This window comes from Pseudonaja textilis, chromosome 12, assembly GCF_049901715.1.
Source record: "Pseudonaja textilis isolate UNSWEBS1 chromosome 12, rPseTex1.2, whole genome shotgun sequence".
Classification (NCBI taxonomy): domain Eukaryota; kingdom Metazoa; phylum Chordata; class Lepidosauria; order Squamata; family Elapidae; genus Pseudonaja; species Pseudonaja textilis.
Window position 1 is genome coordinate 1,795,962 of NC_142001.1, and position 25,335 is coordinate 1,821,296.

At 43.4% G+C, this 25,335-nt stretch overlaps 1 protein-coding gene across 2 annotated transcripts; it reads left to right on the forward strand.

Annotated features, from left to right (window-relative positions):
- The first annotated feature begins 1,716 nt into the window (after positions 1 to 1,716).
- On the forward strand, positions 1,717 to 25,335 carry AMER1 (APC membrane recruitment protein 1). 2 transcript variants are annotated; one of them, XR_015745022.1, is made up of 2 exons: positions 1,717 to 1,814; positions 14,808 to 14,932. XR_015745022.1 is itself a non-coding variant. In XM_026703129.2 (2 exons), exon 2 carries the CDS (start codon positions 16,187 to 16,189, stop codon positions 19,442 to 19,444), a length of 3,258 nt encoding a protein of 1,085 aa, XP_026558914.1. In that variant the 5' UTR covers positions 1,719 to 1,814; positions 16,121 to 16,186; the 3' UTR covers positions 19,445 to 25,335. The 2 variants fall into 2 exon arrangements, 1 of the variants encoding a protein (XP_026558914.1); XM_026703129.2 differs by lacking the exon at positions 14,808 to 14,932 and adding an exon at positions 16,121 to 25,335 and having other exon boundaries at positions 1,719 to 1,814.

Here is a 25,335-nt window from a genome sequence, read left to right on the forward strand (position 1 = left end):
GCTGCAATGGCCGTAAATGGGAAAACTCTTCACAAGTCACTTTTTTCAGTATCACTGTAACTTTGAAGGTCACTAAAAATGGTTGTAAGTCAAGGATTATCTATTTAAAAAAAGAATAAAGGAAACAAAGGTCACTTTAGGGCTAAGGAAAGAGATCTATGACACAGCTTCTCCATTTTTCCAGCAATGCCTGACACAGGAGATGCAAAGAAACCTGGAACAGCATGCCCGTACTCTGTGGTTTAGCAAGTTGTGTGAATGCATCTCCCTGTTAAAAACATTATTCCTTGATATGATTCTTGATTCTTAATGAATGTATCTTTTATGTATCCTGAGAGTATTTACACCAAGACAAATTCCTTGTGTGTCCAATCACACTTGGCCAATAAGGAATTCTATTCAATTCTGTTCTGTTCTATTCTGTTGGGGATTGCCATTGATAGCTGTAAATTTTGTTTTGTTGTAAATTTTACTTGCAAAATTAGATAGTTTTGCTGGTTTTGTGATTGGGTTCATAGGTCCAGATTTTAATTTATTTATTCATTACTCAATTCGGGTTTGAAGCTGCTCCACTTCCTGGGACAAGCTGAAAAGCAAAATGCAAATACAGTAGGATAAAGATAATAATAAGAAAATATAGTCAGGTAAACATAAACATGAAAAGAAAATATATAGTACAGAAAGTAAAATAAAGATAAAAATATCAATATTTTAAGATAAATAAACATACAAAGAAAATTCCAACATAGTAACAAAAATAAAAATACCAGAATGGCAATACACAAAAGCTCATTTAGTGATCATTTGAAGTTACAATAGCCCTGAAAAAAAGTGACTTATGACCGTTTTTCACACTTACGACCACTGCAGCACTGCACCACGGTCATGTGATCAAAATTTAAATGCTTGGCAATTGACTCATATTTATGACAGTTGCAGTGTCCTGGAGTCACATGATCCCCTTTTGTATCTTCCGACAAAGTAAAAACAATGGTTTTGTTAACTACAGTGATTCACTCAACAACTTACTTAACGACTGTTTTGCTTAGCAATTGAAATTTTGGACTGAATTGTGGCCGTATGTCGAGGACTGCTGGTACAGTAACAAAATGGCAATCCAAGCATCCTGGCAATGTGTTGCATCCTCTGTCAACCGTGTCTCAAGGTAGGTAGGTAGGTAAGTAGGTGTGTGTGTGTGTGTTTCCCTTTCAGTGGCTTGTCTTTCTTAGACACACATACCGCCCCCCCCATACATTGCACTGTCTGCTGCTTTTCCTCCTAGTTCCTTTGAATCCGCTCATGTGGGTGGGGGTCGGTGGGGCCCCGTCGCGGGTCAAGTCGGGCGTCCACTTGGCCTTTCCCGCGGCGGCCCTTCCCCCGACACTCTGGAATCCTTCGGAACTCCCTGCCACGTGAAACGTCAACGGCCGGGCGGTTCCAAGCCGAGGCGCGGAAGAGGCCCAGGCCGGGCAGGGAGCGCGTCCTTTGTCCGGCCAGGCCGGCTCGACGGGAGCCGCGCGGGGCTCCGGGGCTGCTCCGACGGAGGGCGGGCGGGCGAGGCGACGGGAGGCGCCGCCCGGGCGGGCCCAGCCGCGCCTTCCCGGGAAGGTTGCCCAGGAGAGGCGGCGGAGACCCGCCCACCCGCCTCCGCATTGGCCAGCCCGGCCTGCCGATCAGCCGGCCACGCCTTTGGGCGGGAGTAGCGGGACCCCCGCCCCGCCCCGCCGCTCCTGGGCGCCGGGAGAGCCGCGAGAGCCGGGAGGCGGCGGGCAACTTCCTTCCCGGCGCGGCGCCTCCAGCCCCGGCAGAGCGCGGTGAGTGGCTCCGGCGCCTTCGGCCGCTCCCCTCCCTCCCCCGCCGCCCCGGCCCCCCGGCAAGGCGCGGGTCTGGCCGGCCGGTCGTGTGCACGCGTCCCCCGCCTCCTTTTGTGTCGCCTCCCGGCGGCTCTGCGGGTGCGGGAAGGGCGCGGGCCTGCTTGGCCGGGGCGAAGGGGCTGCTGCTGCCGGGGCTCCTTGGGCGGGGCGGGGGAGGAAGGGGCGGCCGGAACTGCTCCCACCCCTCCCGGGGCCTCTTGCCCTCTTTCTGCCGCCCGGCCGCTGCTCGGGTCGCCCCGGAGGCCGGGCGCGTTGCCGGCGCCGGTGCAGCGGCAGGCGCCCCACCCCCGCGGCCGCGCTGAGCTCGGGGAAGCCCCCAGATTTGGGGAGGGGGGGCCGGGGAGGATCGGGCTGCGGGAGGCTCCCCCGGCCGCTTGAATGAGGGATCGGGCCGCAGGGGCAGTTTTACTGGGCGAAAGGTGCACGTGTGTTTGTGTGAGTGCGTGCACGCGGGAAGGTCAAGCTCAGCAATTCACCTGTTCGGATTCACCTTGGCTGGCCACTGTCGAGGGGTCGTACCTTATGCAGCTACGGCAAATTTGAATTGTCTATGTTTTGTGTCTGTCTGTCTGTCTTTATATCTATCACCTACCATTTGTCTATGTATCTATCATTTATCTACCTATTGTCTATTATTTCTGTCTGTCTGTCTGTCTGTCTGTCTATCCATCCATCCATCCATCCATCCATCCATCTATCTATCTATCTATCATCTCCATCATACTAATATAAAGAAGATCTTAATATTAAGTTATCCATTCCTAACCAAAATGATTGTCACATTAGCTATTACTTGGATACAAAATATTACAGACCTTTTTTTCTTAATGTGGTCCTCAATTTTGATTGAAAAGTGAAAAAAAAACTTAGGCTTGCAATATTGACGTCGTAAAAAAGCCTTTGACCTTGATAGAACGTATTTTTTTTTCTTCTTTTCAATACTTCCTAAATAATAAAGTCCTTCATTTAGAATCTTGAGGACCTAAATAGGATTGTCTTGAAATCTGGGTTGAAATAATAAGAGATGTTCCTTTTCAAAAAGAAAAAGAAAAGCAGCTTGCTGAGCAGAGGCGGGAAGGGTCTTTGGGGAGCCACCACCCATCAGGACCTGTTCCTGAGGGGGACTCCTTGGAGAGGGGCTCCCTTTGGGTCACCTTGCCCTGAGGCTCGGGGTGGCGGAGAGACCGACCAGGGCAGCCTTCCAGAGAGTTTGGGCGGCTTTTTCCTGTTTGGCTCAGGCAGTGGTGAGATTTGCGTGAAGTTTTGTTTTGTTTTGTTTTTTAAAAAATGAAAGCTACAAACAATCCTCCACTTAGGAGCAGCAGCATTGCTGTTGCTGAGCAGAGAGATTGTTATGCAAGTTGTGCCCAATTTTACAATCTTTTTCTTGGCTATGGTTGATAAGTGAATCACTTCAGTCGTTAAATGAATTGTGTGGTCGTTAAACAAATCAGTCTTCCTCCATTGACTTTGTCAGAATCTGACCGAGAAGGTCGCAGGTGGCGATGATCACGTGACCCTGGGACGCTGCAGCCGCCACATAAACACCACGGAGCTCTGCTCTCCGAGGGAAACGGGCGGCTAAGAAATACAACATGTGACAGTTGCCAAGCTCCTGAATTTTGATCACGTGCCCATGGGGATGCTGTGAGGGTCACAAGTGTGAGAACTGGTCATAAGTCACCTCTTTCAGCACTGTTGCACTTAGAACAGTCACTAAATGGTTGTAAGTTGCAGGGGGACGTACCTGCACTGGACGTGTTAGGAAAGGCTGAACAGCAAGGCTGAGTGAACCTATGTAGAGGCTTCATTTGGGGGAAGACTCTGTGTGTGTGCGTGTGTGTGTGTGTGTGTGTACTGATGGGATCCCACAAGGGGAAACTTTTCAACTTTTCACAACTCTGTTAATCAGATTAAATCTTTTAGGTCAGGGCTACTTAATTTTAAGGCAGTTGAAAAAACGCAGAGTAGGATAAATCAGTTTTCACTTTTACCTTGTCCAGCCACATTCATAATGAAAAAGGCATTGTAGCCCATTGTTGTGGTTTCTCCAAATTACACACTTCTGACGTGGATGGTCAAACTCTGGCCAGGCTTCTGTTTTTTCCTTCTTTGGTCATCTCTGTAATGACACAATGGGGCTCTTGACCAGATTCAGCTTTGGGACTATACAAGCAGTTCTTGACTTGCGACCAGTCCTTAACAGAGCCTGAAATTTATGTTGTTAAAGGAGACATTTGTTAAAGTGAGTTTTGCCCTGTTTTATGACCTTTTTTTTGCCACAATGGTTAAGTGAATTATTCCATTTTGTTACATTAGTAACCTGGTGGTTAAGTGACTCTGGCTTCCCCCAAAACAAAGTCAAATAAAAAGGTATGACAGAAAATAGTAACATTACATGCAACTATGTTTGTGATATATAATTAGATGAAACTTTGTGTTATATGTTAAAGTAATTGTGAATTATTCTACATAATTTGAGAGATGTCAAATTGAGTGAACACTGTCTTGCTTATGTTGCAACAAGCGGAATGTTTGGTTTTGTATTTGTATAAATTTGCTTAATAAAGTATTTTTCTAAAAAATTTTTTAAAAGTTTGCTCGTCAGAAGGTTGAAAAGGGGGAATCACATGACCCCTGGACACGCCAGCTGTCATAAATATGAGTCAGTTGTTAAGCATCTGAATTTTGATCACGTGACCTGCAGTGGAAGCTGCAATGGTTGTAAGTGTGAAAAATGGTTGTCAGTCACTTTTTTCAGTGCCATTGTAACTTTGAAAGGTCACTAAGCAAACTGTTGTAAGTCGAGGACTACCTGTATTTTTACAGTAAATCCTTGATATCACAAATTTTATTGCTAAGCAAGAAATTATTAAATGTCATGCAAGATTTTATGAACCTTTATAACACTTGCTAAGCAAATCACTGCAGTTGTTAAGTGAATCATCTGGTCGTTAAGCGAACATTGACTTTGCTTGTCAGAAGGTCACAAAAGGCGACTTTGGGACACTGCAACGGTCCTAAATACATGCCAGTTGCCAAGTGCCTGACTTTCGATCCCATGTCCATGGGGATGCTAAAAGAGTCATAAGGGTGAGGACCAGTCTTTGCAATTTCATTGGAAATTCAAATGGTCACTAAATGAATGGTTGTAAGTCGAGGACTGTTTTTCTGTAATTATATGATTTTCTGTCACAACAATTCTTTGATATATACATTTATACATTTTTTAAAAAATGCCGTGTGTAGATGAGTCCTTTATATTCATGGAATTAAATTAATCTATGTTTTGGGCTGACGGTGTTTCCTTACCTACAGTACTATGGGTAGTCCTCAACAACAGTTCACTTAGTGACCGTTCAAAGATACAACTGCATTGAAAAAAGTGACTTATGGCCATTTTTCACAGTTACAACCTTTGCAGCATCCCTATGATCATGTGATCAGAATTTGAATTGCGCCAACTCAGGAAGCTCAAACTGCCCAAGGAGCTGCTGATCCAGTTCTACAGAGGAATGACGGAGTCTGTCATCTGCACTTCTATAACTGTCTGGTTTGGTTCTGCAACCCAACAGGGCAGACACAGACTTCAGGGGATAATAAGGACTGCAGAAAAAACAGTGGCTACCCACCTGCCTTCCATTGAAGACCTGTATACTGCACGAGTCAAAAAGAGGGCTGTGGAAATATCTACAGACCCCTCACATCCCGGACATGAACTGTTTCAACTCCTTCCCTCAAAATGATGCTATAGGGCACTGCACACCAGAACAACTAGACACAAGAACAGTTTTTTCCTGAAAACCATCACTCTGCTAAACAAATAATTCCTTGCACTACTATCTTCTCATCACTCCTTATCACCCATCCCCTCCTCCCACTTGTGACTGTATGACTGTAACTTTGTCGCTTGAATCCTTAGGATCTATACTGACTGTTTCCTAGTATGATTTGATTGCTTATTGTATCCTGTGACTATCATTAAGTGTTGCACCTGATGACTCTTGACGAATGTATCTTTTGCACAGAGAGCTTTTGCACCAAGACAAATTCCTTGTGTATCCAATCACACTTGGCCAATAAAAGAATTCTAATTCTGAATGCTTGATAACTGATTCACATTTATGACGGTTGCAGCGTCCCAGGGTCACATTATCCCCTTTTGTGACCTTCTGACAAGCAAAGTCCATGGGCAGGCCAGATTCCCTGTCACTAGTTTATCGACTGCAGTGATTCACTTAACAAATGTGGCAAGAAAAGTTGAATGGGGCAAAACTCACTTAACAAATGTTTCACCCAGCCATAGAAATTTTGGGCTCAATTGTGGTTGTAAGTCAAGGACTACCCCTAGTGCCACTGTCACAGTCCTGGTCTTATGGCCACATCCCTCTTGGCTTAACCATTGCAAAGCAGCATCATACTTCTGCAATTTTTTCTCCTGTGTAACATGAGTCTGTTAAGATCAGAGACTACATTTGTTCCACCAGATTTTGTTGTCTTCAGTGCTTCCTGGTGATAAACTGGGACAAATACACACCGACACAGACAGGCACGCACAGAGATAGCAAATCACAATAGGCCCTTGTTCCTGTTTTAAAGCCCTTATCGTGGTGCGATCTGTCCTGGACTGGATTCCCATGATCAGCTGTGTGGCATTCTGTCAGCAGTTGGCAGATGCAACGTAGTCATCAGTGCCAAGACAGAAGAATGTAAACAGAGGGGTCAGATGTCAGTTAAATACAACCAACAGGGCAATCATTGTTTGTTAAACTCAGGCTGGAATGTATGCAAAGAAGTTGAGAAATTATCCACAACTGTAGCAAAGGATGACGGATTTTTGAGACATGTAGACATATCTTTATTTATTACATTTATATGCCTTCCCATCTTACAGAAGCAACTCTGGATATTGTAGAAGTCAACTTACCATTCACTTAGTTAACAGTTTGAAGTTAACAACAGGGCTGAAAAAAGTGGTGTGTGACCAGTTTTCACATCATCCCCGTGGTCGTGTGACCAAAATTTAGCATTTGGCAACTGATTCATATTTATGACGGTTGGAGGATCACCTTTTTGTAACCTTTCTAGCTGGCTTCTGACAAGCTAGTTAAGCCAATAAGGGAAATCAGATTCACTTAATGATCTCATGATTCACTTAACAACTGCAGTTATTTGCTTAAAAACTGGCAAAAAAAATCATAAATGAACTCATTTAATAACTGCCTTGCTTAGCAACAGAAATTTTGGGCTCAATTGTGGTCATACATTGAGGACTATCTGTACTTCAAGATGATAGAACAATTAACCAGTGGAACAGTTTGCTTTCAGAAGTTGTGGGTGCTCCATCACTGGAGGCTTTTAAGAAAACCTTGGACAGCCATTTGTCCAGAAAGGTATCAGGTTACCTGCTTGAGTTGGGCTAGAACAGGGGTTTCCAACCTTGACCACTTTAAGACTTGTGGACTTCAACTCCCAGAGTTCCTCAGCCAGCTTTGCTGGCTGAGGAACTCTGGGAGTTGAAGTCCACAAGTCTTAAAGTGGCCAAGGTTGGAGACCCCTGGGCTAGAAGACCTCCAGGGACTCTCCCAACTCTATTCTGATGGGTGGATGGATGGATGGATGGATGGAACAACATTTGTGCCCAAGGCTTCAAAATTTGTGAAGTTGTAGCATGGTTACACACATCTTCATTCAAAAGAGAGGTATATTGAAGCTGGAACTTTTCCTTTTGGGGTTGTTGGATGAACTATTAGGAAAAAAAAACTCATGGGAGTTTATGTCAAGATATGATTCCTTTGGGGAGATTATTTTATCGACAAAGATGGAAAAAAAATGGCACTGGCCACCACTGAAGAGTGTTTGGTGAAATCGATAGAATGAAATTGACAGACGGATAAACTGACTTCTTTATTTCGAGGAAAGACAATATTGTCATGTATTGCTGCCTGGAAACCCTTTAGGGACATTTTGTGCAAAAATGAGGAAAAATGGATATGTGATCAGTGGTTTTGATGATTAGGCAAGATATAAATTATAGAAAGAAGAGAGTCAGGATGTAACTTCAGAGAGAGTCTATAGAGATCCTTAGTCTTCCAGGTTCTGGTTGCCTCAAAGGTGCTTTTTCAAAATGCAACTGGACTTGCTTGTTTTTCTTTGAAGATGTTTCACTTCTCATCCAAGAAGCTTCTTCAGCTCTGACTGGATGGTGGAAAATGGAAGGATTTATACTCCTTGCAGACAGTTGGTTAAAGAGCGTGGTTAAAATGTAATTGTACCTTTAAGAAGTACAATGAAGAATATCAGATGCTATTGCTTTATGCCCTCATATCTTGTTCTATATTTTTTCTATTCTCTTTTGGCAATTTTAGTTTTTTCTGTTATTTCTTTCTTTTTCACTTCTGCTCTAATGTAGTTTGTCGAGGTTCTTCCTCTTCTCAAAACTTTTAATAATTTTTTTATAAACATAGGATAGAGAGATAGATACAGACACACACACACAACCCATTGATTTGATTAAGATTTCTCCCTGGTTAATTTTGCATTGAACTGCAAATCTTAGTGCATTTTAGATCACATATGTTTTCAGTTTACAACTTTTTAATCTTTACTGAGTTCTTTGCACCCTGCAGTTGGTTTATTGTGCTTTTAAAATATCAAATAGAGTGCTCTGGGTTTTGTACAGATAAATGAAGAACATAAATCCAAAGCAATATAACAATTATATAACATGGCATAATAAAACTAAACTGTACAATAATAATGACAACCCAGTGAAATCTTTTATTAAAAGCAATACAATGTAAAAAAAACATGGCAAAAACAGCTGCAACATAATACGGAGCCCAAAATGTTTTAGAGATATTCTTACAGTGCTGAAGGGGAATACAAGGGCCTTTAGAGATGATATGATGAAATCTTATTTATTACGTTGACCATCATAAGCCAAAGCATTAGAAAAAATAGGTTAAAACGATTAAATTAATAACAGTGGCATAAGAAATGCAAAAGCAAAAAAGCAGAAATTGAAGGGGTAATAATCAGAGAAATAATCATAGTAAAAAAATTGTGGATCCAAGCATTTTTTAAAATTTGTCAGCTTTCCTAGGGTTTTCTTTGACTGATTTTATTAAAATAAAATAAAACCTAACAAAAAAGCTAAGGATCAAGAATGGAAATAGTAAAAAGGAGAGAAGAGAAAGAAAAATAGGAAATAGAAGGTCAGTAAAATAAAATATATATAAAAGGAAACAAAACTACATTAAAAAGTGACTCCTTTTACAACAGATAGAAACGAAACTTACAGAATAACAGTGTTGGAAGGGACCTTGGAGTTCTTCTAGTAATCTAGTCCAACCCCTGCTCAAGAAGGAGACTGCTTACTATTTCAGACAAGTCTCTTCTTAAAAGCCTGCACTATTACAGGCAAGTCTTTCCACTGATTACTTGTTCCCACTGATGGGAAATTTCTCTTTATTTCTAGCTAGCTTCCGCCCTTGATGGCATTGGTGAATGGTATTATTGTAGGGAAAATAGCAGGAGGAAGATGTGTTCTGTATGTTTGCCACCTTGAGTTGTTAACCTTAGCCTATCAACTTACAAACCTTATCTTTTGACCTGCAGCAGGATAATAATGCAAGTTGAAAACACCTTTTTGCACATCAACGCTCAACAATCTTGATATGAGGGATCCCATTCCCACTCTTAAAAGAACCAAGGTGGGCCTTCTATAATTTGACCTTTATGTCAACATTTGTCAACCCTCTGAGATAGGGCAAGTCAAGAAATAGGCACCGCATGGATTCCATGCCAATTTACTGTTATAGAACATCATACCAATAGCATCTCTGTCCCAACTTAAGTTTCATTATTTCTTGTCTTGCCTTCTGGTGCTTTGGAAAATAGGTTGACAACCTCCCCCCGTGACAGCCCCTCAAATTTTAGGCTTGGGACTCCAATGGGGATGGTTGATAGGCCAGTAAAAGATTCCACCTTCTCCTCTGCTCATCCTATTCCCTCCTTCCTCATCTTTTAGTTATGATTGTATATTTATCATTTTTATTATTTAGTTCCTATTGTGTATAGATTTTGGAAACATTTATCTTTTTAATATTGTAAACTGCTGAAAGTTACTGTGTGGTAAGATGGGTCAGTTAATAAATTCAATAAAATAATAAATAATAATAATATTGCTATGCTGTCACCCCTCGTCCTTCTCTTCATTAGACCAGATAGACCCAATTCCTGTAACTGTTTAGCCTCCAGCCCCGTTCTTCGTGGCTCTTCTCTGCAATCTTTCCAGTCTCAGGATCATTTTTGTACAGTGGTGTCTAGAATTTGACCCAGTATCCCAAGTATGGTCTCCCCAGTACGGTATAAAGTTGTGCTATCACTTCACGTGAGCTTGAAAATATCCCTCTCTTGATGCAGCTTGGGACTGTTTTTCTGTGCAGCATTTCCCAAAGATAAAGTTAGTTGGAGATAACATAAAGAGGACTGATAAAGACACCACGGATGGAGTGAGGCATTAGCCCCATTGTTTTGCACATCTAAATCAAATACTCTGTTTAATCTTTGCCATAGCTTTGTCTCATCCAAGCATAAGCCCCTCTATTGCAGTTTTTCCTTCCAAATGAAGGGAAATTTTTCAGAAATGATGAGCTAGGCCAAGGGTCTTCAAACTTGACAAGTTTAATATTTGTGGACTTCAACTCCCAGAATTCCTGAGCTAACATGACTGGAGGAGGAATTCTGGGAGCTGAAGTCCACAAGTCTTAAAGCTGTCAAGTTTGAAGACTCCTGAGCTAGGCTCAGGATTCGCCCTCAAAAGCTTGTTTCAGCCAATATTTTGGATGGGTAGAGTCTCATATTTGCTTCTAGTGTAGCTGCATTCCAGAGAAAATTATTTACTGCTGGAGAGGTATGAAGGTAACTAAAATTTGAGCTGCTTGCTGTTAATGTAGATGTGACTTTGAAGGTGCAAAATGGTTGGTCGGTCAATAGCAGGCTAATCCTCTCAGGTTTTTTTATAGTTCAGTTACTGCTTTTATGGAATTTTAATTCTTTGGGCTGGCAGATTTGACTGCCTTCTTAGTGGTCTTTGATGCCAGAATTGAGAGGTGGTAAATCTTCTGGAGGTGAAAGATTGAAATAAATTTCTAGATTTTTGAAGGCCTTGTTTGACTCAATCGGGGCATTCTTATTTTTCCAGTTATACTGCTGCTGTGTTTAATGAATACAATCCACCTTCACTTAGGAATAGTTAATTTCCAACTTTTCATTTTAGTGACATTGGAATAAACAAGATGGAAATTGTTTTGTAAACCAAAATTGGAGAAGTGGAATGGAAGTCCTATTTGGTGAGAACTCGGGCAATTTCAAGAAGGGGGTTGAAGGAAGCTTGAGAAAGAAACTAAACTTAACCCTCCCTTAAGTTAACAGAATAACAGAGCTGGGAGGGACCTTGGAGGTCTTCTAGTCCACCCCCCCTGTTCAAACAGATGACCCTATCTCATTTCAGTCAAATGGCTGTCCAGTCTCTTCTTCAAAACCTCTAGTGTTGGAGCACCCACAACTTCTGAAAGCAAGTCGTTCCACTGGTTAATTGTTCTAACTGTTAGGAAGTTTCTCCTTAATCCCAGGTTGCTTCTCTCCTTGATCAGTTTCCATCCGTTGCTTCTTGTTCTGTCTTCTGGTGCCTGGGAGAAAAGGTTGATCCTCTCTTCTCTGTAGCAGCATTTCAAATATTGGAGCACTGCTCTCTTTTCACCCCAATCTCTTTTTCCACTAAACTGGATTTTTAAGTTGGGTTAGAGAGAAACTTGGACAGGCTTTCAGGATGTTCTTATGATGTTCCACAAGAATAAGTTGGCATGGTATCCATGCAGTGCCCATTTCTTGACTTAGCCTATCTCAAAGGGTTGACAAATATTGACATAAAGGTCTAATTATGGAAAGCCCACCTTGTCTCTTTTAAGAGTGGGAATGGGATTCCTCACATCAAGAATCATGAGTATTGATATGCAAAAAGTATTTTCATCTTGCATCATTATCCTGCTGCAGGTCAAAATATAAGTACGGCTTCCATTTATTGAAATGTTTATCATGAAGAATGAATAGATGGAACAAGTGATACAGTTAGGGGAGATGGCAAAACTGACTTTTAATTAAAGAGAAGGATTGATTTAGTTTTATTTCTATTGGAAATAAGTTCTGGACTTTTTGCTTGAAACAGAAAAAAAAGAAACTTTGACTTTAGGTTTTGATGAATAGATTGATTTTGTTATTGTAAAAAAAGCTTGAAATATTGAAGCTTCCAATTTCCTTTGCAACAAATATAAGATGGTTAAAAGTTATCTCTTATTCTATGATTACAAAAAAGCTTTTTCTAATTATCTAATGTAATCACAAAAACCACAAACCAGACATTCATATTTATTTATGGATTTTTTTTGTTTTATATCCCACCTTTATTATTTTTATAAATAACTCAAGGTGGTGAATATATCTAATGCTCCTTCCTCCTCCTAGTTTCCCCACAACAACAAAAAACCTGTGAGATGGCTTGGGCTGAGAGAGAAGGACTGGCCCAAGGTCACCCAGCTGCCTTTTATGGCTAAGGGCAGACTTGAACTTACCATCTCCCGGTTTCCTGCAAAAAGCCCACAAAGGGTTTCCAGTCTGCAACTATTGCTCCATTGTAGTAGTGCCAAAGCTGTTCATTTTTGAGCATATAACAATCTCTCTGTAGTTGACTGTATAAAAACAAAATTCCATGACTTTTTCCCCAACTATTTGGCCATCAATTCCCAAAACATTCTGGCTGGGGAATTCTGGGAGTTGAAGTCCACCCATCTTATGGTGCCAAGGTTGAGAAATACTTTCGTAAAGTACCATGGATTGAAATGAGTGGTCTGGCTGTAGGGAGGATTGAAATAATGGGTAGGGATTCATCATCAGATCTTGCTTGGTTTAGTCATCTGCCACCAAATCTTCAAGGATGTTCTAATCATTATTTGCTTGAATGTCCCAAAGGTGCTTTTTCAAGAGGCAACTGGACTGTCTTGGTTTTTTTTTCCTTTGAAGACGTTTTGTTTCTCATCCACAAGAAGCTTCTTCAGCTCCGAGAGAAACAAGGAAGTCCAGTTGCCTCTTGAAAATGCATTTTTGGACAACCATGACCTGGATGGCTGAGGATCTCCATAGACTACTAGCTTGAATAAAAACTTGGAGGCAAGGGAAAAGTAAGTATTGATTAGCAAAATATTCCATGCTCCATATTTCAGTTTTGTAGCTAATGATAAAGAACTCCAAGCAGTAGGTTTAATAAGCAGTCATGCAAGGGGTCAGACATTAGAACATGGCCACCTGCCTGGCTAGAATGGCTTGAAGAGAGAAAGAGATATAGGCCGTAGCTTCCTCTTCCCAGCTTCGACGATTTCATACTTTCTAATTAGGGAAATAGGCAAAATTCCTCTGCTTGGCAGGCCAGCCAGGTGTGTTCAAGAGAGGAACTGAATAATGTGTGATGCAGGCAAATGTCAGTCCACGATAGATACCCTGAGAGGTGGCCCAGCATGGTCCATTAAGTTCTGAGCAGGGCTGCTCAGGCTGGCTTGGGTTAGGGGCTCTTCCATGCAGGAAGGGTTGGCTTGGGTCTCTTGGGTTGTAGGAAGCCCTCACGTGATCAGGTTGGATTCTCCTTCTGGGCAGCTAGGTCTGTTCAACCATATTCTTTAAGTTGTTGATTTATTGAGAATTAGTTGTATGTCAGTGAGTGCATCCTCTGTGCTGATAGACAGAGCTAGTTGTTATTATATTCAGTGGACTGGGAGGAGAACAGAAAGGATATATTTTTGAGACACATTTTTAGTGATTTCCAGGGATTAAAGGAGAGTATGTCAACAGCAGCTTGGCTGAAGCTGGACAGATTAAGGCACAATTGTGGTGTAGATTTAGCTGAGCTTCCTTTAAACACTCTAATCTTTGTTTCATAGCAGGTTGTGTATCTCCATAGTGCTTACATAAAGGAATTCTCTTCAAAAAATTCTTCTGGGAGATCACTTGGCCTAGAGAGGGTTAATATTTCTTTAGCTAAATCTTGATTCCAGTGGCTCAAGGTTGTTGCTTACTACCTATCTTTGAACTTACTTCCACCGAGTTTTCAACAAACACTGTGATTTAAACATGTTTAAATATCGGTTGCTCCGGTTGGTAGTTAGGCTGTTGGTTTGAGCTGTTGGCTTGAGCTCGGCACTTGGAGCTCAAACCAACAGGCTAACTATGATTTAAGTTAGGCAGTTATGGCTTAAGGGTCAGTTGAGGGAGAAAACACCCCAAAGATTTGGGCTGGGAAGATTTGATTTGGTTTCCAGTTTTTTTTTTTCATTTTAACTATGGGTAGTCCTCCACTTACGTCCATTCATTTATTGACCATTCGAAGTTACAATGGCACTGGAAGGGTAACCATTTTCCACACTTATGACCATTGCAGCATTCCGTGGTCACATGATCAAAATCCGGATACTTGGCAACTGGCCTGTAAAATACTATGACGGTTGCAGTATTCCAAGGTCATCTAATCCCCTTTTGTGACTTTTGGAGTCAGTGGGGAAGCCTTACCAGTGTTACTAGCTTGATAGTTGCAGTGATTCACTTAACAACTGTGGAGAAAGGTCATAAAATGGGGCAAAAGCTATTTTGCTTAACAATGGAAATGTTGAGCTCAGTTGTGGTTGTATGTCGAGGACTACCTGCCTCACAGGGATAGTTGAGGTCTTGAAGTTTTGTCTGTTTTCAAGGCAGCCAAAGAAGAAAAAATAATAATATGTGAGCCTTCTAGGATAAGAATTGGGAAATTAAGAGTTCATAGTTCCATTTTCTCTTTTACAAAGAACTGGAAGAAATCTTAGCAGATTCTGCTTTGATTTTTGCCAGAACAAAACAGTTGGCAGAAGCAAATAGTTATTGTGCATCCATCCGTCTGAAGTCACCTGCCTCTCTGCCTGTTTACAAGTTGAATGACCGAAGATGAGAAATTTGACCACTGGACAACTGAGCTTCATAGATAATGAATCAAAGGCCATAAGTGTGATATTCCTGCTTTGTGGTTAATCAGTGTAATGTCAAAGCGGTACCAGTATGAGATGAGCCGTTTCCCTTTTCCTTGTTAAGATGTTCAGAAACATAAGGATTCCCTAATCCAGGGATGGACAATTATAGCAACTTTGCAACCTGTGGGCTTCAACTCCCAGAATTCCTGAGCCAGCCACGTCCATAGGTCATAAAGTTGCCATAGTCGCCCACCCCTGCCCTAAGTCACTAAAGGTCAATAGTAGGACTAGTTGTGCAGCTGTCAGTGTGGGAAGAAAAGGTACAGGCAGTCCTCGACTTACAACCACTATTGAGCCCAACATTTGTGTTGTTTTGCCCCATTTTACAACCTTGCTTGCCACAATGGTTAAGTGAATCACTGCAGTTGTTAACTTAGTAACACCGTTGTTAAATGAATCTGGCTTCCCCATTGACTTTGCTCATCAGGTCACAGAATGTGATCACGTGACCCCAGGACACGGCAGTCGTCATAAAGATGAACCTGTTGCCAAGCACCTGAATTTTGATCATGTGACCACAGGGATGCTACAACAGTGGTAAGTGTGAAAACAGCCATAAGTAAGTTTTTCTGGTGCCGTTGCAACTTTGAACAGCTAGTAAATAACGGTTGCAAGTCGAGGAAAACCCGTACTATCAGACTTAACACGTTCTGTTAATGTAGGGTTACGATACAATAGAATTAGTTCTGTTCACATTTCTGCCCTGGTCTGTTTATAAGGTTGACCTCAATCTTGCAAGTCTGAAAGTACTTTCCTCCCTCTGTCCACCCAAAAACTAGCCAGGGTCTCTTCTGACTCTTGCCCCACCCCCAACACGCCTCCTGTGGGCTCAGCTGCCTTTTATCTAACCATTCCCATTTCTTTGCCTGGTCTCCCAAGGTTATTCCAACATACCATTGTGGGGTCTTCTAAAGCAGGAATTCTCAACCTTGGTTGCTTTAAGATGCATAGACTTCAACTCCCAGCATGCCCCAGCCACAACACTGGCTGAGGAATTCTGGGAGTTGACGTCCATGTCTCTTAAAGTGGCCACGGTTGAGAAACCCTGTTCTAAAGAATTGCAAGTTTTCTGTGTATTGTCTTGATGCTCTTTCTCTTTTCTTCCCCATTCCCTTCCCCCTTTTTTTTCCCTTTTAGAATTCCCGTGATGCTTTGGTCAAAAGATACGAAAGAGGCCATGAAATCATTGGTCTTCACTTAGCGATGCAAGCCAGAATGGCTGCCCTAGAAGCTGCAGGCATCGTTGAGAATCCCAGGGCCAAGTCTCTCTTGGTCAAAGATGGAAAAGAGTCCCAGGAGGAAAACGGGGCAGCCAGCCACCCCTCCGAACCCTGTGGTGCTTCCTTCGCTGGGGCAGAGCCCAGTCGGCAGCAGGCGCCGGCCAGCAAGCTGAAGAAGACAGCGTTTAAATTCTTTGGGGGGAAGAGAAGCATCTGCACCCTACCAAGCTTTTTTGGGGGGAAGAATAAAAGCCAGGCCAAGGGAGCCTCCAAAAAGGGTCTCAGCAAGAGCAAGACTCATGATGGCCTCAGCGACGTGGTGCACGAAGAGGCCAGTTCTGGGTGCCTCAGGAGTCCCTCGGATGGAGGGCCAGACTTCGCTTCTCCCCAGCTGCTGCCAAGTTCTCAGAGTGCTGTTTTGGGAGCCGAGCTCAAAGTTGGCTTCACCCAGACCACAAACTTTCTGTCCAGCAGCTCTGAACGCTTTGAAAAGAAGCTGACGGGGGAGAAGTCCTTGTTCCTGCCGAGATCCAAAAAGGGGCTGAAGGAGCTTTTTAACAGCATTCGCCATCATCGGAAGAACAAAGTTGCTGAACCTGAGAAGACAGAGCTGCAAGAATGGGCTCTCAGGGACACCGTGACCGAAGAACAGCCACGTGGAAATGGGCTGGGTGGGAATCCTCAGAGTGGGACTGTGACGCCAGAATGTGCGGAGAATTTCTCCGGCGATGCTGTGCCTTCAATAGCCAACCATAATGAGGCAGGAGAGATGGACCGCTTGGCCCCAAGCCCAGATAGGTCCATTGGTGAGGCAGATAGAGGAGCAGCATGTTCTGAAGAATCTCGAGATGGGCAGCCCAACCTGGAGGACGTCTGTGCTGACTCTGCCTACGGTGACCTCCCCGATGCATTGGAACCAGAGTTCCTGGAGAAGAGCCCTCCTTGCGTACCCTCCGGGGAGCAACTTAGCTTGATGTTTGGGGAGGTGACATCCCTTAAAAGCTTTGACTCCTTCACCGGTTGTGGAGATATCATTGCAGAACCGGATATCGATAGCATCACGGAGAGCTCAACATCTGTGGAACGCAGCCGGGATGCGACCAAGAGGACCTCTTGTTTGGTTACTTACCAAGGTGGAGGGGAGGAAATGGCCCTGCCGGATGATTTAGAAGAGTACCTCCAGCAGATGTGGGCAGGAGCCATTAAAGGAGATGCAGTCCCTGAAGCACATCTGCCAGAGCTCATACCCAAATGCGACCTTCAGGGCACGAATGGTGCCAAGCAAGAAGTTAATCTATACCCTGAAGGAACAAGGAATGATCTAGACCTTCTGACACCACATAGCGATCAACAGGAATCTGCTCCCAATAGTGATGAGGGCTACTACGATTCTATCACCCCAGGTCCTGAAGATGAAGCTGGTGATGATTTAGATGAAATAAAAAAGGACCGCCTTCCAAGGGACAGCTACAGCGGAGATGCTCTTTATGAGTTCTATGAACCAGACGATGCACTAATGAGCCCATCTTGCGGAGATGGATCCTGGTTTGATGGGAAAGTGTCTCCTTCGAAGATATTTGACCAGTTTTTAGACTTCGCTCTCCCCGATGAGAAGGACTTGATCTGGCTGATGGATCAGAAAAGTGAAGCAATGGAAACAGAAGAGCAGAGGCTGGCAACCCTCCAGAAACAGCTGCTTTTTTGGGAGATGCAAAGAGAGCCGCCCCTGAAACACCTGCAGGAGCTTAGAAGAGACCAACACCTGAGACCAGGGCAGCTGTCTGAATGTAAAATGCAAACAACTAGCTTAGTTGGGAAGGGCTCGAGTTGCCATGGTTGTGAGCAAATGAATTTTTGTGCTTTGAATGATAGTCTAAGCGGTGGAAAGAAGCTAGCAGAAAACCAAGACTGGGAAGATGATTTCCACAGGAAGCTCTGTCCAGAAAAGCTTTGCGATAGTAGCAGCACCACTAAAGCACACAACAGTTGCCTTATTCAGCCATTAGAGAATGGCTCAGAGTTGGGCTCCAGCGGTGAACATCCAGTGCTTGATTCCTGTGCTTTGGGGTCGGGAAACTCTGTGACCTTCCCTCTCTACAGAGTGCATGGCCACCACAGCTGCTCTCCAAGAGCTGACTTCCAAGAGCCCTGCCAGGAACACAGTGAAGAACCAGAACAAGCTGTGAACTTCTCACAAGCCTTGGTGGAATTCACCAGCAACGGTACTCTCTTCGCTAGCCTGTCTGAAAGTCTTAGAAGCTCCGATTCAGGCTCTGAGTTCACTCAGAACCTTCCTGACCTCCCCACAATGGTGACTTTTGACATCGTCGACGTGGAACAGGAAGGGGAAGGGGAATGTGAGGAGCATCTGGAGATGAACACGGATGAGGACATGACCGCGTCCTTCGAGGCTTTCAGGGACACTTATGACTCCAAAGCATCCTTTGCTGAATGTGATGACCGAATGTTTCCCGAGTATCCTCAGATCTCTTTTCACTGGGGAGCTGCCAGCCTTCCTCGGCATCTTCGACTTCAGGAGCTGAGTCCACCTCTGCTGGAGCCGCTGTCGGTCTGCAGGAGAAGCCGATCCCTTGATACCCAAAGTCTGGAGTTTGAGCTGGCAAACTTGCGGCTATCCAAGAAGAGTTTTAGGCCGTTTGAGCTCTGGAGCAGTTCCAAAAAGGATCCTGGTCCTCTTGGATTGGACAATGGCCAGAAAGATGTGCCACATTCTCTAGGAGAAAGAGAAGACGCTATTGGTGGCTTCTCGTGGCCAGGACGATTGAATGTACCACATGGCATGGAGGAATTTTCCTTGCAAGAAACAAAAACAGGAGAGAATGGTTGGAATACACTCCCCCCTCAAAGTCCTTGGGGAGTATTGGAGCACTCTGACATGGCTGCTCCTTTGGCTCGTCTGGGGCAGAATTCCACCCAGGAACCAGCTGGACACCTTCAAGGAGATAGAAGCAACCATCCCGTCCTTCCAGCATTGAGACCGTTGACCAGGCCCTCCACTCTGTTTCTGCAGGCCCCTGTGTTGTCACCGGAGGGCTCTAATCCTCAGAGGCCTGGTGGGAGCAATCTGTCTAAAAAACATGCTTGGGTTCTCCCTTTGGGAGAGAAAGGTCTAGACTTGCCTTTGCGCTTTGATTTTCCTTGCTCCCCTGACAAGCCGTCCGTGTGTAAGCCTGGGGATGTGGCTCAGGGAACATCTCAGCTTCACACCAAGCAGTGCTGAGACCACCTCTGGGGGCAAGACTGAACATTGAGGAACGTTCTCTAGACCCAGAACATTGGGGAAGCACTTCCTGCCAGCTAGTTAGTCTATGAACTTAACTAGACAAGTAGCTTTTGTGAATAGGGCTCCAGCTGAATTGGAATGGGCTTTTGTTCCGGTGAGCTGTGAGAATACAGAAAATACTGCAGACTGTTGACTTTGGTTTGAAGCTAGGAGAACTGGGTGAAATGATGCTGATGTTTCTCCTTAAACAGACGTGTGTGGGTCGAGGGAACTTCTGTTGATCCACAAAATGATACGGGAAAGAACAGGGACAGTCTCAGAAGTTGAGAGGGGAATAAAGTCCTGGATTATTTCCAGTTGCACCATCATGGGAAGAGGAGCGGAAATAATTTCTAAAAGTCAACTAGGTGACCAAAGTTAGGTGGTGTGTTTTAGAGGAGCAAAACGCTCAAAGACCTTCCGAAATGAGAGGTTTACTTACGGTGAAACTCGTTAACTCCTAGTTTTTGAGGGCAAGCGTGCTTGGAAGTCAACCCGCTAAGCTGTTTTTATTCCAGGAGATGCTGGCATGCTTACCTGTTTCGGTCCAGAACCTCCAGAGTAGGTGGGGCCAGTTTTCTCTCTTTTTTAGTTGGGAGGGAAGTTTAGGGACAGAATTAGTGCCTTAAGCCTTCCAAAGGCTTAGCACCCGTTTTTTATTCCCCCCTCCCCCAAACTGGTCTTGGCCCGGGCCATGGTTGGAATGTGGCCTTTGACAAATGGCACAGGGTCTTGGATAGCCTTGAGCCAACAGGAGTCTGGCACTCGTGATAGATAGGATTGCAGTTGTGCAGCAGCATATCCGCAGTGTTTCCCAACCGTGGCAAATTGAAGGCGAGTGGATTCCAGTTCCCAGAATTCTCGGCAATGGCTACGTGGCTATGTGGGATTCTGGAGCTTGAAGTCAATATACCTACAAATGGGCCAGGTTTGAAAACCCTGCCGTAGGGTGTGCTTGCTCCATTCAGTTGGGCTTTCTGTGGTTTCCTTGGGGCGGGCGGAGGCAGGAAACTATAAAACCTGGTGCTTGTCAATGAGATTAGGTTGGCTGTTAGTTAAATTAGGGCAAGATGTGATTAGAAGGGAGATGGGCCAAAAAAGGCTCTGAAATATGTATTCTAGGAGGATCTTACTTGGGGGTATATTGCTTCTAAGAAGACATGCACACAATTAAAAAATTAAAAACACTTATTGAAACAAAGTAATGTCAACACTGTTGAGGTCTTGCAACTTCTGAAAAAGCATATTTTAAAAGGAGGGGGAACCTGAATGCATGTGCAAAACTGCCCTTTTTTAAAGTAACGGAATCCTGTTATTTTTTTTATTATGGTTAAATTTTAGAGCAGTGCAGCACTTCCAGTTTGATTCCAGAAAGGAGCCTTGGCTTGCTTGTACAGTAGGTGTTGGTTTCTGTGTGTCTCTCTGTGTGTGTTTGTGAACCTTGTCCGTAGCGCTTTCAAGACGCTGTGCCATTTTCCAGGATCAGCTGGCCATTGCAGAATGAAGCCATCCGATCTAGAGAAAGGATGCAGTTGCTTTAATGAGCTACATCCAGACTCTGTGTGTATGCGCCAAAGTTCATTTTTGGGAATCGGATTCAAAGTGCTGCTGGGCAGAATATCTGTTGAAATCATTTTTTTAGGAATGGCTGTTCATTGAAATATGGGATGCAGAGAAGCTTCTTAGGAAATAAAGCCTCCATCAGTTGGCCAAAGTAGACCTGGTCTCCTGAATTCCTCTCACAACTGTCTTGCACTGTATCACAACTTGTCCCTGTTGCACATAAGAAGGTTGTGTGTCCAGGGAATTGTGACATTCCAATGTGCATTTTTCATTCACACACACACACGCTAAGCTTTTTGCTTGACCAGACGGGGAGAAGGTTCCTTTTCTTTCCAAGTCAGACTGGCCAGAAAATCCAGGTCTTGTGTCCCATTTGTACATATTGCAGGGCAGGTAATATGAGGCAAAAGCTCCCAAGTCTGTCTCTTTGTTAAAGACACGGGTTCAAGATATATACTGTATATATCTTGGATGGAATGAGGGCTCCTGGGTGCTCTCTGAGCTTGGTTGTTTTCTTGCAGACGTTTCATTACCCAAAGTAGGTAATATTATCAGTGCTAATGAAGTATAAGTAACATTGATGATTTTGCCTAGTTTGGGTAAGGAAATGTCTGTAAGAAAAGCTCAGAAAACATCAAGGATAATTTGAACTACAAATATTCTTTATTAATATTTGCAGAAGTTTGTGCAGGAGAACTTCAGGGAGTGTCAGCTTTAGCAATCCATGCAACGCTTTTTTCATGGCTGGCGGTGTTCAGAATTCGCAACTGAGACAAACTTTTAAGACAGTCTGATTAGAAGGTTTCAGAATCTTTTTTGCACAAAGATCGATGAATATTTTTTTTTCCCAAAAGTTCACAGGCAGAGCAAGAGCCGGTCCAACTTCTGCACGATGACAAATAAGTTGACAAGCTATTTGTGATGATCACCCCTTCTTCATTTGGCTGCCGGAAAGCCCTTGAATCCTGGTCCCTGAAATTAGATAGTGGGATTTTACTTTTTAAAGAAATGGGAATGAAAAACAAAATCATTGTGATAACCTTAAATGATAAGCTTGGGGCATATCATTTAAGTTCTCCCTCTGAATAGGAGCTAGAATATTTGATGCTGTCCTCTTCTGGATGCTGCTCTGGAGAAGAAGGAAATGGGGCTCTTGGCCATAAAAATGCTGCTTCCATTTGTAGTAAATCGAGGATTTCCCATTTAGGAGTAGCCACCCCGAGAGACAGAAAAGCTGAAATCTGGTAATAAAAGGGGAACAAAGCTATTACAGGTAGTCCTTGACTTATGACCACAATGCAGCCCAAAATTTATGTTGCTAAGCGAGACAAATGTTAAGTGAGGTTTGCTTCATTTTACAAACTTGCTTGCCACAATTGTGAAGTGAATCACTGCAGTCGTTAAGTGAATCTGGCTTTCCCATTGATTTTGCTTGTCAGAAAATTGCAAAAAGTAACCACGTGATCCTGGGACACAGCAACCGTCATACGTGTGAGTCAGTTGCCAAGTGGCTGAATTTTGATCACATGACCACAGGGATGCTGCAATAGTTTTAAATGGGAAAAACAATCATGTCAGTTTTTCAGTGTTATCATAACTTCAAACGGTCATTAAATCAATGGTTGTAAGTCGAGGACTACCAGCAGGGGGGAAAAGCTTGAAGTCCTGAAGTCTTGAATAAAAATAAAATAAAGGACAGGCTTTCGGTGTTTGGTGCAAACAAGCAAATTGGGCAGAAAAGTCTTCTTAATAATAACAACACAGTTGGAAGGGACCTTGAGGTCTTCTAGTCCAACCCCTGTTCAAACAGGAGACCCTATACCATTTCAGACAAGTGTCTGTCCATTCCCTTCTTGAAAGCCTTCAGGGAGATCTCCCTGCCATGTTAATTTTTTGGGAGTGGGGGTGTGAACTTGCAAGTTACGTAATGGCACCTTCCCATCTCCAAGGTTTGGGAAGACGTTTTCCATCTGATCTCCATATTCTCAGACTCTTCTGGTCTTGGACTTGGCTACTTACCATCAATTCGCCATCTCCTTCTCAGGATTCCAGCTTGGTGGGAAGATTTACTTGAAAATATCTGAAACCTCCTTCCAGACATTTGATGGCACATCAAACTGGGTGTGACTGAGCCCAACGGTAGCCTGTTTGCTAACTCCACCCATCTTAAAATAACGGCTTTCCTGTTGAATGGCACATCTTGATCCCTAGAGCAATACCCCCTGTTGCTTTTAGCCAATATGACCCATTGGCCAGTGTTTGGATCCCGTATCCCTGACTGCAAACCTGGGTGATTCCAAGCCAGACGGCATCTCATGGACCATGGTGTGGTGTGGTGGGGCAATCAACACTTGAAGTTCCCCCAAATGTTGCCTACCTGGATCTTCCGAAATGGGGTGGGTGGAATTGAGAGGCATGATCTGTTGAAGGGACCTCTTGTTTTCAATTGCTGCAAACGATTATGCTGCCGATAGGATGATCAAGTCCACTGTAAAGTGTTTTGTTCATGGATTGATGCTTTCGGGCATGTTGGGTTTGGTGTGGCGTGCACATAGTTCTTTCTTCCTTTTGAATATATCACCAAAGACATCTTGTGGAATTCGTTAAATGGTGTAAACACTTATCTTTTTTTGTTTGGTTGTTTGGGGGAAAGGGGTATATCATAGGTATTCAAATTAATAAGAATGTCTGTCTACAGATATGTATTTGTTAGCCTTTGAATTGTGAATATTTATAGAAATGTTTTTTTTTTCTTAAAGAAAACCAATTTTATAATATACTAGGGTGCTTAAGACTTTGCATCTGACCTCGTTCTAAAGGGGTTTCTGATTTCGGTGTTGTGGCCTCTGAAAACAAATGTGAATTGTTGCAAGGAAATGTTGGCTGAATTGTGAGGATGGGCAACCACGGAAGGGGGCGTAATAGACCTGGAATGGATCTCCTCCTGTTACGATCTCTCTTATAGCCTTAGTTGATCGGACATTTTTGATTTGATAACTTTCAGGGCTCAAGGAATAGAGTAAAGATGGCAATTTGCATAGCACCATACATTACACAGAAGGAAAAATGGTTCTGACAGCTAGATGGAAACTGTCTTTGATGGTTCCCTTGTAATATACTTGGTGCATGCAGAAAAACAAACGTCCATTAGCTCTTTGAGGGACCCCAGATAACTAGCACAAATTCAAGCACCAGCTGTATCTCTGTTGTAAGATTACATTCACAGAATCTTGCACATCTGAAAGTACAGGCTGTCCTCGACTTACGACCACAATTGAAACCAAAATTTCTGTTTCTAAGTGAGACATTTGTTAAGTGAGTTTGGCCCATTTTATGACCTTTCTTGCCACTGTTAAATGAATCATTACAGTTGTTACATTAGTAACATGGTTGTAAAGTGAATCTAATTTCCCCGATGACATTGCTTGTCAGAAGGTCGCAAAATGACCTCGGGACTCTGCAATGGTCAAAAATATGGATCGGATGCTAAGCCCCTGAATTTTGATCAGACGGCCACAAGGATGCCACAACAGTCGTATGAACAACGGTCATGTCACATTTTTCAGTGCCATTGTGGCTTTGAATGGTTACTAAACAAACTGTTGTAAGTCAAGGACTACCTGTATTAACCCCCTCCTTTCCTTTTATTCTCTAGAAACTAGGGAGGGTTCCTTCTGAGACTTTTTTTTCCATGTCCCTTTTCCTTTCGTGGACTGAGATCTCTTTTTTATGATGGTGGTCTAAGCTGCAACTCTTCTTCTGTCTCCCAAGGTTGTTCACACATACTGATACAATATCAGGAGGAGGAATGAAGGAAATAAAAGTCTCCAAACCTTCCCTGTTGCCCATCTAAAATGGTTCAGCTCAGCATTATGACCTCCTCATTCTTGGAACATTGAAATGAAAGGACGTAGGTCACAAAATCTGAGGCTTGCTCCGCTTTCTCATTTCTGCGGTGGTGGTTCATTTTTCTAAGGGTTGGTTGACCAATTCTGTAGTTGAAAGTCTACATAACACGGGAACGCGCACATTTGTTTGGGACCCATGGAAGGGCTTTCCACTCATCCAAAGACGATTTGCATCAAGATAAAAGAGTTTTGTTGCAGTGGTTCCTTCAGGTTTTTAGTGTGTGCTTCCCTCAAGAAGTCATCACTGGACCAAGCAGTCCTGGACAATTTTTATCCAGTTCCTCAGCCTTCCTTTTTTAAGCTGTGGGAAATATGGTCAGGCAATAGCTTCAGGGGTTCCTGGATTATTTGGAAATGGACTATTTGGATCATTTTCAG

What these genes read in the sequence shown, in the direction of transcription:
- AMER1 (XM_026703129.2), top strand. Translation starts at nt 16,187, where the DNA reads ATGCAAGCCAGAATGGCTGCCCTAGAAGCTGCAGGCATCGTTGAGAAT.